The sequence below is a fragment of the Phallusia mammillata genome, chromosome 2 (genome assembly GCF_965637545.1).
Source record: "Phallusia mammillata chromosome 2, kaPhaMamm4.hap1.1, whole genome shotgun sequence".
Lineage (NCBI taxonomy): Eukaryota > Metazoa > Chordata > Ascidiacea > Phlebobranchia > Ascidiidae > Phallusia > Phallusia mammillata.
This window is the reverse complement of record NC_137253.1, coordinates 17045748-17059941: the sequence shown is the minus strand read 5'-3', so window position 1 is coordinate 17059941 and position 14194 is coordinate 17045748. Positions and strand designations below refer to the sequence as shown.

The 14194-nt window shown below is 35.1% G+C and overlaps 2 protein-coding genes and 2 long non-coding RNA genes across 16 annotated transcripts in view; 1 reads left to right on the top strand and 3 right to left on the bottom strand.

Moving 5' to 3' along the window:
* Window positions 1-1205: 1205 nt before the first annotated feature.
* LOC145215371 (uncharacterized) lies at window positions 1206-3583 on the top strand. 6 transcript variants are annotated; one of them, XM_080084067.1, is made up of 4 exons: window positions 1222-1244; window positions 1593-1782; window positions 2067-2164; window positions 2263-3583. In XM_080084067.1, exons 2-4 carry the CDS (start codon window positions 1739-1741, stop codon window positions 2442-2444), a joined length of 324 nt encoding a protein of 107 aa, XP_079940193.1. In that variant the 5' UTR covers window positions 1222-1244; window positions 1593-1738; the 3' UTR covers window positions 2445-3583. The 6 variants fall into 6 exon arrangements, with proteins under 6 accessions (XP_079940196.1, XP_079940191.1, XP_079940195.1 ...); XM_080084066.1 differs by having other exon boundaries at window positions 1234-1258; XM_080084070.1 differs by having other exon boundaries at window positions 1206-1782; window positions 2067-2143; window positions 2247-3583.
* LOC145215372 (uncharacterized) lies at window positions 3301-3994 on the bottom strand. The gene is made up of 2 exons (XR_013857287.1): window positions 3886-3994; window positions 3301-3682 (listed from the first exon to the last, which is right to left on the bottom strand). It is a non-coding gene; the product is annotated as an uncharacterized LOC145215372 (long non-coding RNA).
* Window positions 3995-5523: 1529 nt separating this feature from the next.
* Window positions 5524-9638, bottom strand: LOC145215373 (uncharacterized). The gene is made up of 2 exons (XR_013857288.1): window positions 8819-9638; window positions 5524-8659 (listed from the first exon to the last, which is right to left on the bottom strand). It is a non-coding gene; the product is annotated as an uncharacterized LOC145215373 (long non-coding RNA).
* A 612-nt stretch (window positions 9639-10250) lies between these two features.
* Window positions 10251-14194, bottom strand: part of LOC145215370 (uncharacterized) — a 50498-nt gene continuing 46554 nt past the window's right edge. For 7 of the 8 annotated variants that reach the window (XM_080084057.1, XM_080084062.1, XM_080084060.1 and 4 more), the window contains 5 exons: window positions 12696-12855; window positions 12135-12231; window positions 11920-12059; window positions 11677-11862; window positions 10251-11285 (listed from right to left, as the gene is read on the bottom strand). In XM_080084057.1, the coding sequence (XP_079940183.1) occupies window positions 10921-11285; window positions 11677-11862; window positions 11920-12059; window positions 12135-12231; window positions 12696-12855 (948 nt within the window). In that variant the 3' untranslated portion in view covers window positions 10251-10920. Of the gene's footprint in view, window positions 11286-11676; window positions 11863-11919; window positions 12060-12134; window positions 12232-12695; window positions 12856-14194 lie in introns of those variants that run through there. The other variant, XM_080084064.1, reaches the window with a different exon arrangement.

Below are 14194 nucleotides of genomic sequence, written 5' to 3'. Positions count from 1 at the left end.
TCGCTCATTTCTACGAGACTTGAACGACCGAAATCAGTCAAGCGCGAAACCAGACAGAAAAAATGAAACAAACAAACTTACTCAGGTTTGAGCGATCACGCATAGTGTAAACGGGCCTTTAATCGTTAAATCCACCTGTCAATCAAAAGTCCATCAATCCGCGCAGAAAATTTTTATTCCGCGCAATTATTTTGACGAAAAAAATATCCTCCGCCCAAAAAAAACTTTCCAATAAAAGGTCATCTTATGATAATAAAAAACATGAAATGTGGGTAAAGAAAGTGTTAAAAACTGGATATAACCTGTTATCAGAAACAGCTTAAATGCAGTTTTAAATTGCACAAAAATCAAATCCGAAACGGAGAAACATGAATAATAATTGTCGCACTTAATTTTAGTGCAAAATGTCGTAAAAACTGCAGAGGCCTACCATACGTCCTCTTTTTGGAGGACATGTCCTCCTTCTTAACAAAAACCAAGTTGTCCCCCGAGGACAAGAAAAAGTGCCCAAATGTCCTTCTTAAAGAATTTCTGATTTACCAAATACATGTGTGACAATTATGCCTTTGAAAACAACCAAATATACATCTTCAGCTATTTTTTGCAGAATACACGTGAATATTACATTTTTTGAATACAATCTTATTTTAATGTTGTGATGTGATAAACGTTAAACTTTATCCAAACTATTCTATACCGTCTAATTTTTGAGGCTTTTATTTTTGCGAGGCCCTTAATTAAAGTATTTTTTCGTGTTCTTTTCAACAATGTGTCCTCCTTTTTGTGGATGGAAATATGTTAGGCCTACTTTACTGGGTCACATTAAGTCAGACCCTTGTTGAGTGCACAGCAAAATGGGAGTGAAAGCGAGCTACTCACAAGCGGCGCGTTATGGAAACTATTAAAAGATATTGATTTTCCTGTCAAAAAAGTGCTTGGAACTGCCGAAATGATAGGACAAATTTTTTTGTCACAAATTTTACTTGACGCATCCATATTAGAATTGGATTGCCTATAACAGCAGACTGTTATGGTACAAAACCAGTTTACAGTACCACTTGCAGGCACATGTTGGAACTATTTTGTATGACTGTTACAGGGGCGGCTCGTGCTATGATACTTATTTTTTTATTCCAAAGTATAATTTTTATAAGTATAATTTCCGCCTTGATCGGCATTGTTTTCATTTAAAAACAAATTATGGCAGGTAAGCACTTTTTTCCAAGGAATGCAGCCTGACTACGGTAACTATAGCCAGGTGATTGTTTCCGTCATGGTAGTTGGTTTCAATTTGGCGCGTGGTGATACCGGTTTTGTTGCTTCTTGTTATAATGTGACATGTAGTCTGCAGTCTGCACCAACTATTTTTGTTAAAAAAACTTTACGGATAACATTTTGAATTGTAATTTATTTTGCGCAAAGTCGCGAACATCGTCTGCAACCTGTTTAATATCACACAATGTATTTTTGTTTGTTTTTTTAGAAAGACTGTAGCCTATAAAGAACAGCTACACTGTACTATAGTTTACAAAAATTTTAAAATATTTTATAGTATACTAAAATAGTATAATACAGGTCATGTGCCCTTTAAGTCTACAGCATCAAGTCAGCCACTGGTGAAAGCATTTGGTTCTGATGGGCGAAACCTTTTTTCCTGACTGACATGCCATGACCATCACCATTGGGAACATATTGCTCAACTTTAACAATTTTGCCTGCCAATTACAAAAGCAACAAAATGGTGTTGAAATCAGGGACAAGAAATCAACCAATAAGTGTGAGGTAGGTATCAGATGGCAGAACACAAACATATTTTTGTGTCAGATTAAGAACAGACATAAATAACAGAAACTTCACAAGTTAACAGAAAAAAACCCTAATTTTTGAAAGGATTTTGCTTCATTAAAAATGTCCAGTTAACCAAAGACCCCTGCCTTAAAAAATGAATACTCACTCAAAATAGTACATACTGTGTTCCTCATAAAAACTTAACTTTTAGTTACTAATTTTACTAATTTAGAAAGTTCAGGTTTTTACATCAATATTGATTCTGAATTTATAAACAGATCTCATAAACAAGTAAAAGATGCTTCTTGCAATGAGGTGATGTTTACACAAGATGATAGCATCAACAAGAAATTTGGTCAGTTACTATTGTCATCCAGTGAGTGCATGGTGTTTATGACTGAAAAAAGTGCAACTTCTAGAAATACTTAAAAACATTTTTTTTCTATTTTCTAATACAGATTTTGTTGGTTGCAGACTTGCAGTACACTTTCTTTCTGTGCAACCCACTCTCACATAAAATCTCCAGCATGCACGCCTGTGTTATCGGGCTGATAATTGTGCGCAGGTATTTTTGCAGTGTATATGGCTATACTAAATTTTCTTCCAATGTACAAAATTTATTGCTCATACAATATGTAAATCTGTTGCCATGGTAGTTTTATTTTTGTTGAAAAGGTTTAGTATTTCTTTAGCAATGTCTACATCAGGGGTTCTTAACCAAGGGTTCTCGTACCCCCAAGGGGTGTGAGAACTGTTCCTAGGGGGTGCGGGGATGCTGAATCATTAAGGTTGGTTAGATCTATTCTATATATTATAATTAAGAAACCCAGGGGGGTGCAAAAAAAAGAAAAAAAGGTTAAGAACCACTGGTCTACATTCTACAGGCAGTCAGAATAAAGATTGCATATTGTCTGGGTGTTGGTTATTACCCATTGATAAATTAATCATTTCTCCAACCAATTAGAACTTGGTTGTCGAATACAGTAGTACAAACATTTTTTTTTTTTTTGTATGATATTTACCACAAATGACATTTGAAGATAGTTTATATAATGGAAGCTGTTTTTATGCATGCTGAGTGCAGATTTTTTTCTTGGTACTATTGGGTTATTTTTACATTTTGTGAGGAAGACTCAGTTAAGGTTTAATTAACATCAGGAGCTAAATATACCAATAACTTGAGGTTTTTGTTCTAATTGACAAACCTGTCACATCTTTCAGCAAATGTGTTTTTGGTATTTTTGTTGGTAAAAACCTTCTCACTACGGTCAAATTTTACTGTAACTATTTCAATCAAATTGTATACTTTCAGTTTAATATTATAATAAAAATGAATATTCCTTATTTTCTTTCTGAAGTTTTTGAAAAACTGATGTTTGTTTATTGATTCATTTACAATACAATTTCAAAATCAATATGATTACCTAATTTGCCTTTTTAATGATAGTCACAGGCTTGTACTTCATATAACTAAAGGACTCATATTTTATGTGTGTTTAATTTATGAATAAAACAGCCTTTTGCAATGCACTGGCACAAACAGTAAAATGTTACAAAACAGAAATGTGAAAGAGAATGTGAAACATGGATTTTTTTGTTTAAAACAAAAATATGGCTTCTGTAATTACAATTGTATGATTAAATGCTTTTTTAAGAAAATCGCAAACATGTTTGCTTCAAACTAGCCAGTAAACTGTGTTTTATGTTAGGATATTAATGCATGATCAAAACATTGTGTATGGTGTAGTAGGTTCTGGGTGGAGTTTATACCAAAAATAAAAAGGCATTTGCACAGCTTTGTGGTCTTCATTTCTCAGAAAAAGTTTCCATTTAAAAAGGGAGAACAGTTCCGTTTTGTTAGTCATTTAAGTCGCAATATGGCTGGGTCTCCCAACTGTGTTAAAAATTCGATGTTGAATAAAATAGTTCGAGTATATATATTAAAAAAACAGGACAGTGAAGTTCACGAGTAGGAGCAAAACTTCATCAGAATCAACCCTAACATTGAATCTTTTATATGGGAGTGTTTATACGCATTTAATGTTTAATAAGTACCTCAAACTCCTTTTGAGAGCGTACACAATATAACTTACCTACCTAAAACCAAGAACACAAACTGGCGCCAGTTTGTTTACAACGGTATGTGACGTCATAATGCGTACATTTTTATTCATGGTAGTCAGGCTGCATTCCTTGGAAAAAAGTGCTTACCATTATGGCATTAATATGTTATCTATGGTGGAACTGCAGCTCCAGTTTCATGACGAATCGTGACGTTTTGCACTTGCGCACTTGGAAAAGCTACATGCCGGGCGAAATAGGCGACTGGATGCTGCGACTCGCGCAGCTCCACCAATCACGCAGCGTGTAAACCGGCCGCTGTAGTTGTGTTGTCTGTTCCGGCTCCGGGTCTATATTGAGCTCCAAAACCAAACCCGTTTGCTATATTCTAAGTTCGACAGTGAGTACAGTTAAACATTTTTTTGCCATGTTTTAATTTATTTGTTTGAAGGTTAGTCGTGAATTTTTAAGATGACTGTAATTGGGCTTCAGTTTTTGCAGTTATCATTGAATTAAAAAGTGTATCTACCACCTTGAAATAGAAAAAAAGTTCATCTAACACTTTGAAAAGTCACGATTAACCTTATAATAAAAACCTGAATAAAAAGTTAAGAAAACTGGGATATAACATCTGCTATTCCAAATATGTCATGCAGGAATAAGCAACCACAAGAACTACTACTCAGTTTTAGTTTTGTTAACAAAGAAAAAATAGCTTTGTGACTGTGAAGTTAAATGCCTCACTGAAATTCAATATTAAATGCAGTACAAACAATTGCACAAGCAACAGGAATTTTGAAATACCTGAGTGATGACAATTTCGAGTTTTGGTTTCTTAACACACCATGTGGACAGTATTTGCAACCAAGTGCAATCTTGTGTATTGATATAATGGACATTTTATGTTTCTTTAAACAGTAGCTGCTAAATTGCTTCACAGGAAATGTTTCTTAAGAATGAACATTCTACAGGGGATAGTAGTGACCACCAAACATATCCTGTTGTTAGAAAAGTTACTGAAACTTTTAAAGTAAAAGCCAGTTAGCCAACAATTTCCGTGAGTCTCTCAAAGGCAAAACGGTTCTTGAAAAGGATGCAAACTTTTCTAAGGAACACCATTATTTCCAAAAAGACTTGCACTTGCAGTGCTAGCACTAAATAGAAAAAAACACAGTTTCTTGGTTGTCATTTGGAAATAAAGGAAGAAGCTATCAATTATTTTGCTTAAACTATAGCTTTATGATTCATTTTGGTTGTAAAATAGAAGCATAAGGTTTAATAATATGTTTTAAATTTAAGTGAGGGTGTTGTAATTTTCAAAGATTGCAGAGTCTAGAAAACTAAAAATGTGACTTTTCTATATATTGCCAACTTATATTTGTCCAATAAAGGCTAGAAATTGGAGAAGCACCCCCAGAAATTTTAGGCACGAGCCCCCACTGGACTGTTATGAAAATTGAATTATGGCATTTAGGAAATACAGTGACAGAAACACAATTGGAGCAAGTGGCCGAGTTGTCCGGTGTACTGGAGGCTCCAAGGGACTACTTAAATGAAAACATAAGAACTTTGATGCAATCCAAAATTGATCGAAAATTGTAACTGTACTGATGCATTTTGTTTTAAAAGCAAAGCATTGGCGAAGATGAAAACTTGTAGTTCGTGACCAGCCTGTATTGTTGTGTATGTTTTATTTCTAAGAATTGAAAGTGAACACGTTTTCAAAGTAACACAATGACGTGGTGTGATATGTGAAGACATGAGGTATTCGGATATGACAAGGTAACACATGTGGTCATAGGCGCCGGACACTGGTATGCCAGGCATACCCGGACGAAAACCTCGGGTATGCCGCATACCCGAGAATCATGATACGAACCAATATGTACCGTACACAATTGATTTCAATCGCGGTTATTGTTTCACAACGCATGAATTATCAGCATTCATTACAATCACGACAATTGCAACGTCTTCAAAAAGCATTGGAATTTGAACATTAAAGGGTGGTAAAAAAATAAAATGAAGGTGTTGACACTCGCTTACGGAAGAAGGGGGAACGTCGCTGCCCCGGGTTATACGTTAACAACCAAGTGATAAAATAGTTTAGCGTTTGTGAACTAAATTTTGAGAATACAATCCAATCTTTGTTCTAACTGCCTTTAACGCAAGAACAGCGACTGTCTAGTTTCAACCGAAAAAACAACAACGCTTATTGTTACGTCACTAAAGTTGGTACTTAATGTGTTAGCTTGCCAAAGTGTCTGGCAGTTTGGGACATCCTTTGAAGTACACTAACTTTAAAGTTAATAATGCGTCACATATGATTCACTGCGTTAAATAGGCGACAAGTTGTAAACGAAACAAACGATTTTTGTAATGGCTAGGCCAGAAGTGTGTGGACTTTGTGGCGTGAAAACAAAGCATTTTTGTAATTGTTATTACAGAGAAAATAAATGTTAAACAGTATAGTAATTTGCGACGTAAGGTGACGTCCGACCTAAATCTTTTTTATCTTTATTGTTCCGCCTCCCCATAATTTTGGCAAGTGATTCCCATTTTTTTATCGCATTACCGCGCACAAACATGCGTTGAATTGCAACACTAGCAGAAGGGCCTGGCAGTGGAACTATGGTGTGTAAACTTATATACTGCAAGCTTTAACGTAGTTTCATCATATGTAGCGACAGGAAATAAATTTGGTATTTCATGACGTCATTTTGTGACGTCATATATATGGCATACCCGGGAAAAATTAAAAGTCGGCGCCTATGCATGTGGTTTAACATTAGTACCATGGCTTATAAAAGTACAAAAGGAATGGTTGCAATACTATAACACGTTTCAGCATAGGTAATGAAATTTTGCAAATAAACAGGCAAATGAATTCTGAACAAAAGAACAATATTACTACAGGGATAACTTTAACCCAGTGGTTCTCAAAGTATGGGTCGCGACCCAAACATGGGTCGCGCAGGGTCACAAAATGGGTCGCGCTGTGGTGATTCAATTCTGCCCAAACAAACTTTGTTCATTTCAATTTTCAAGTATTTTAATTCTCAGTCATGACTGAATTATTGTATCATAGGCATTTTATGTGGCTTTATCTTAATAACCTTGGAGTATTGCAGCATAAGTAAATGGTTTTCTGAGAGTTTTGATAGCACCGTAGCCAAATACAGCCTCACTGGACAACGCTATGCAGCAAAATGAACCAATCATTATAACATGCAGACAATAGCCTTCCAATTATCTGTTACGCACACGGCGATTGTAACACGTTAGCACGGGGAATGATAGGAGGTTAATCATACCAAACTAAATTTTGGAAAGTAACAGTTAGCGTTGATAACTATTCATACAAAAATAAAAAATACATTTTTGTTGTTTGAGGCTTGGGTCGCAAGATGTTCATAAATCTCAGATTTGGGTCGCGGTCAAAAAAGTTTGAGAACCACTGCTTTAACCAATGTAGGCACCAGTTATCTTAATCTTAAAAATGAAACTTAAATGAAATATACAATTGTAAGTTTAACAATAAAAACCCCTTACAAACTTTCTAACCCTGTCAATTGACAATATTTATTACACCTGTGGCTTTCAATAAATGAGGCAATTGTCTTGGTGGCTAAATTTCCGGTGCAAAACAAAAAGGTCCCCTTTTCAGTTGTAAGAGATTGTGAAGCGATTTCTGGGTCAGTAAAAACTTGTTGTCCACCCTGAATATCAGTAAGCAGAAGTTGGCGGTTGCTAATAAGGAAACTGAAGTGTGCCAAACAGGGCTTTTTGGCAAACCTCAGTCTTCTCAGACCCACAAACTGTGCCATCATTTGAAAGATATTTGTCAAATGTTGAGCTTATTAGCTCTTCAACTGTCACAAACTCATTATCTGTTGTATCTCTGCTATTTATTATTCCAAGATAAATTTTGTTATAAGCTGGTATGTAACCATATTCATCAGCACATTTTTTATTAACTTTTCCCAACTGGGCAGCAAAATTGGCAGCCAGTGTGTGCATTTGCACAATTTTCCTTGTATGTTCTTCAGGGCCCTGTTTTGGAAAGCAGCTCCAAAGTTTCAGGGAGATATCGCTTAACCACCCAAACACCAGGAAAATCTTTAGATGAAAACCTAGCCTTAAATGCTCTGCGGAAACCACCCTTTCCAAACTTCTCTTCCTCTATTTTGAAGTCAACACTGGTTTCGCTGCCACACATCATCTCATCATTTTTGAATTGGGAGATAATTAGATTATTAGAGGAAGACTGTACAGCACTGTTTCATCATGTCAAAAATAGACAGGCTTTTTGGTACATAATTAAAACATCTTCTTTTTGGGTATGGCCCACGTGTAGGTTTACTTAGTCGTATTCTTTTTTTAATGTCAGGCAATGAGATATTTTCATCAGAAGAAACTGGAGTTTCAATTGTGTTTGATACAGCACCTTCTCTATTCTTTGACATAAAACGGATATGAATAACTTTTAAATTTGGTATTTGTTCAAACAAGCGAGTACATCACAGTGCACATGCTTAAGGGAAAAGTGTAAGCTACATGCTTGTTTAATGTTTTCCAAAGAAACACTCTCAAAGTTATAGGGTACAAATTCACGAGCACCGACTTTGGAATATTTTTGGGATTTTCCAGAAACTTCCGAACTACACCTTTGCACTGTCAAATGCTTTTTGTCCAAGATATCTGAATTAATCTTGCCCTTTTTTCTGGTTTACTTGTTCTTTTATCTTTCATTTGCATTTGAAATTTTTTCCAGGTTTCGGTCATTTTTTAATCTTGCAGTACAAAGTTGCTGCACATATAAAATAGGTAATAGCGGTTACTGGGCTTTGCAATTTATCGTTATTGTTTTATTTTTAGATGATTAGTATGTTTTACAATTAAACAACAAACGTAGGCTTACAGCTGCCAAATGCTGCACACCTGCAAGTCCTCATACCCAAAACATTACCTTTGCTCTTTGCTTTACTCATACCCAAAATCCATAGAAAACATAGAGACTTTGCTCAGGTAAGCACTTTTATTATGCAGTCTTTCCAGTCTGACTACGGTAACCATTGTCAGTTGATTGGTACCGTCATGGATGGATGATATTTTTTCATTCACGGTAGTCAGACTGGAGAGACTGCATAAAAGTGCTTACCCTTTGCTCATACCTGACTGATTACCTGCGAATACGTTACTCAGCCGTGACCAAAATATGACGTCACATTTGGCACCGGCACTCATGGGCCACGGCGGAAAAACGATTTAAATCTCGTTTTCATTTTAATTTGCGTTTTGATTTTGATTTGTGTTTTCATTTTGATTTTAGTTTTGTGTTTTCATTTGATTTGTGTTTTTATTTTAATTTGCGTTTTCATTTTGATTTGTGTTTTCATTTTAATTTGCGTTTTGATTTTACTTTGTCTTTGCATTTTGATTTGCGTTTTTATTTTTTTATTTTTTTGTGTTGGCACTCATGGGCCACCATACACCACCCATTGCGTATGCAGAGCTATTGGGAAGAGATCTTTTTGTGGATTTCGGGAAAACTTTTAACTCCTCTTGGTGTTAATCCTGTGTACGCTTTATTTGGTGTATTTAACGAATCTAAATTATTGAACTGATTACTATTTTGTGCACGCTTTGTAATTTACCGTTGTAAGCACGAGAAAATACTTCCGAGCTTCAAAATATACGTTTCTCGTTATTCCATCACACAGTGAAATCAGTCAATTCTGAATACATTGCGGCAGCTATAGCAAGAAACTACCGATGTATAAAGCAAAATGGACTGATTCCAGTATGTTTAAGTTCATCTAAGGTCTAAGCTAAGACAAAACAAGGACTATAAATTTATAGAGCTCTTCTGGCAATTTACCATGAGAAACACAGCTGCGAGTTCGCCCGCATACCGTATTTGCTCGATTGTAAACCGCATGTTGAGGTGTTAAAAAAATAATGCAAGCCGCCCTCGATTGTAAGCCGCACGGTGGAATTTTAGATACGATTGTTTCCTAATACATCTTTCTGTAGTTATATGGTATGACTATTTGCCCATATCTGTTAGTTACGTTGATAACTGTAATCCGTACACGCATACATGTTTTGAACCCCAAATAATTTAAATGTTGGAGTGTAGAAATGATTTCGGTATAAAATTAAAATATAAGCCGCCCTCGATCATAAGCCGCACAAACGGCAGCTAAAAAACAATATAAGCCGCGGCTTACAATCGAGCAAATACGGTATCAACCACGGGTATTTTAAGGAAAATATTTTGCCGCGCTTTCTGAACTTTATCGTGCACTGTAGGCTACTACGCGCATTCAGTGTTGTTTACCCTGATGAAGGCGACCTGTATAGGACAACGAAACGTCGGTATAAAAGTACAATGGTCAGAAGAGTTCTATAAGTTTATTGTTATACTTGGCAGCAACAGCTTATAAGGACATTTTGAAGTAAATTTTTCAATAATTTTTTTCAAGACATTGCCTTTCAAAATAAGGACAAATCTATGAAATTAAGATAATATGGCAACCGTGATTATAGCCTATTTCAATCATACTTCCAAGTCATAAAAATAAATTATAGCATACAAAAAACAGCCAAGTGTTGATTTAATAGTAACAATAAACTTGTGCCTTGGTTTCATATTTAACAAGTTGTTGGGTTAATGTAACTCCATTGTCACCAGCACAACCGGAAACTTATAACCATTTTCAATTTTTTTTTTCTGGAAAAGGGCACAAATTTGGTTGAAAAGTTTTATCATAATCCACTTAATTTTAGTTTAACAATAATAAGATACATAAAGGTCTTGAAAATAATGACGTGTGACAGCCTAAATCTTACCCCATCTTACTAATCAGGGCTACGTGCCAAAACAAAAAAACTAGCACCAAGAACTAAACATATCTGCCAGATATACAGCATAACATATTTCATACCAAACATGTGACACTAACATGTGCTTCCTTATATAAGGGGCCTATAAATATCTAGGCAATTAAACTGATACTCAGGATTAGGTATCAAAATTTGTTTTATTTCATCCCTGTGTTATAGTTTTTAACATCCTTCTGGCAAAACAACACCATTTACATTATCTGAACTGCTCCTTGAAATTGTTGAGCATGGATGACAAAAACCTTGACCAGGAAAATTCTGGTAAAAACCATGTGGACAAGGTATGCAGGATTTTATGAATACTAATTGAGGGCGATACGTTCCAGCTTTACATGGCTTGCATATGTAGCTTCCTTTATACAAAAGGGATAACACATGGCCTTGGTTACATAATTTAGTGAAAGCAGTTGGTGAGACTACTGTGGCAAAGTCAGAAGCAGTTTGGCGAGATATCTCAGTTGTTGGCATCGCATAAACTTTAGAAGTTGGATGGTGATACAGATTTAAGTCACTGTGATTCCCAGTTTCTAAAAGACAATTTTAAGTTTATTTGCTTTTTTAAGACTTTTGGTTGAAACCAGTGGGCCTTTTACCACAAATGAAATAGCAGTAACAGACATTTTTTTAATCATTACATTTTGAGGGATGAACCAAAAGGATTTGCCTATTCTAAGCCAAATGAGCAGACATGGTCCCTTTTCTGTAAGAAACTCCATCAGCAGTGTATATATTACAATAAACCCCTTATCTAAGAGGGCAACTGATTTTTCAGTTTGATGTTGTAAATAAAGATAATTCAAAACAAAGAAAATGACTTGCCATTCTTTACACCCAGTTAGTTTGTTGGCATAAAAGCCAATAACTTCATTAGTTGTGGTTGTCAAAACCTATCCCGGCTCTGGTAGAAACATAACTTACGCAAGCACTTTGGCTTGTTCTCAGTCAATGCCCACACTCCATTTGTACACAGATAAGTAAGTGGAGATTCAGATGACAATTGAAAACCTGGGATGCATGAGATTTCACAAAATCTTCCCTTCAACCATGATGTGCAAGACAGCTTTCCATGGTCATGTGGCTGTAGCGTGGAACAGTTTGGTTCTGCTGCAAAGTTTAATTGTTGCAGAATAATCAAAACTTTATCTTGACACTTCCACCTACATTTCAAAGTGATTGCATATGTACACTCCGCAATATTTCCAGCAGCATCATTAGCTGTGTAAGTAACTCGGTAAGTACCCCATGTAAGTTGTCCTGGAGGTACTCTTGACACTTGAATGTTAACTACTTGCACGTTATCACTGCAAAACAAAAACAGGAAAGAGCATTGGTCAAAACACAACTGTCTTAAAAACCATGAACCAAAACCTGTATACCTAAACAATGGTTCATCCCATGTGACATTTGGAAATTGGTTGGAAGTGACAATAGTAACAGACTGTGGACACTGCTGTATTACTGGTGCTTCTTTGTCTAAAAAACAATCAACACCCAAATAAATACTGGACCCTATGTTATATTGCAGAAAATTTGTGTTAGGTGGTGTAAATACAGACAAAACCGGTAAATTGGGATGGTTTCATGAATCCTAAATATTGTCTACTATTTGTTCAGAAAATAGGTCGATTGCAATCTGCTTAAAAATGAAATAAAGACACATTTAAATGATTTGTTTGATCAACTGGGTTGTTGATTTCTTTGTGAATGTTACCCAGCCCAACATTGTTTCTAAAATATCGACAATAAAACATATTGTTGCTACTTCAATAACAGTGTTACTAACTTATAACAGGGTGAAATGAAGGTGTGTCCCCTTCAGGGAAGGAGACCCATAAATACTGTATCCTTAATCATAGACTTTTTACTCGCATACAATTTTATGTTTGCAGAAAAACTTAATGTTACAAAAAATTTTGATAAACCCACTAAAAAACAACCTTTCACATTAATTTTTACTCTGCATGAGGCATGTGACTGTCGATCATCTGAGTAAGCAATAAATTCAACTACATTTATTCCAGCAGGAAATGAATTTCGCGATCCATGTCCATCACTCCGTCTTTCAATAATATTCATGTTTGAAACAGGACCAACAACCTGGGCAAATATTTTTATGTTTTTACTTACCTAATGAGTGTCAATATTTTATAATGTGCAATATAAATAATTTTTTTAGTGAATTTAAAGAACAACAAGAATATGGAAGAGAGGGTGTAGACTCTCAATCACAGCCATGAATAAACAACAGCAAAAACACATGTTTTAACACATTGAAGTAATCACAATGACTATGTTGGTCATTCAAGTGTAATTGTTGTTCGTGGCAAAGCTAAATTTGCAAAGGTTCGTTTGGCACTGACTGCAGTAAAACAATAATTTTACTTTTTGTTTTGATTCATTTTATTTATATGGACTCTAAGCAAGTTTTGCATTGATTGGGTCAATAAAAAACGTTTTTGACTTTAGGCCCTATTGTGCAACAAAATACAGTGCGAGAATAATCACTTGACCCATTAAGCTAAGATTTTATGTAACAAACAATGGGCATCATATCTATATTTAGAAAAAAATTTAAGGTTTTTTTTCTGACCAAAGAGCCTGCAAGCTAAAAAATCTAACTTAAAGTTATAAAAAGCTTTTAAATAATATGCAATGTACTAATCAAAAAAGTTTAAAACTCCTCTGAGTCAAGTGCTTTAAGAAGTATCATTTTTTTTAATATTCACGCTTTTGGGTCCTGCGGATAAACCTCTAGATCAGCTGTGGTCAAAATTCACAATGCACAACTTAAGATACTTATCTTTAAAATGCAAAACTTTAGTTTCACGAAACGTTTATACATTCCCTACACTTATTTTCTATGCATTTCAAGAGGCCATGAAAAAGATTTGTGTTGTAAGGTAAAACACACTGATTGGAACTGGGTTTAAATAATTATGCTATGTAAAGTGCAAACTATACAAATCTGATTCAATCTAGACATTGTTTAAATTTTGTGTATTTAATGTTCTTTAAAACGAAAGAACACAAAAAACACTTATTTGTGGGTCTATAGGGTAAAACACAACAAATGACACCCATTATAGTAAGTTCCTACAAGCTGTCAAAATTTCATTCAATTTTGAAAATTGCTAAAAAATTCACCCATTTGGGGTAAATCGGGGGGCTACAGGGTTACCACAACAATTGACATGTTAAACTAGAAGGGTGGCTTAGCACATTTTGTCATTGCATTTACACTATAACCTTTTTTAAAACATTAATATATTTCCTATGCTTATTTTGTATTTGGTCCCACATGAGCCATCTTCTTTTATAACCTTAGTTATTTCTGCAGGCAGAAACTCATGGGTCCCCACACATGCAAAGTTGAAAATAATGCATTTCAAGAGATAACCATGAGAATGTCGGTGTTGTAAAGTAAAACATAGTGATC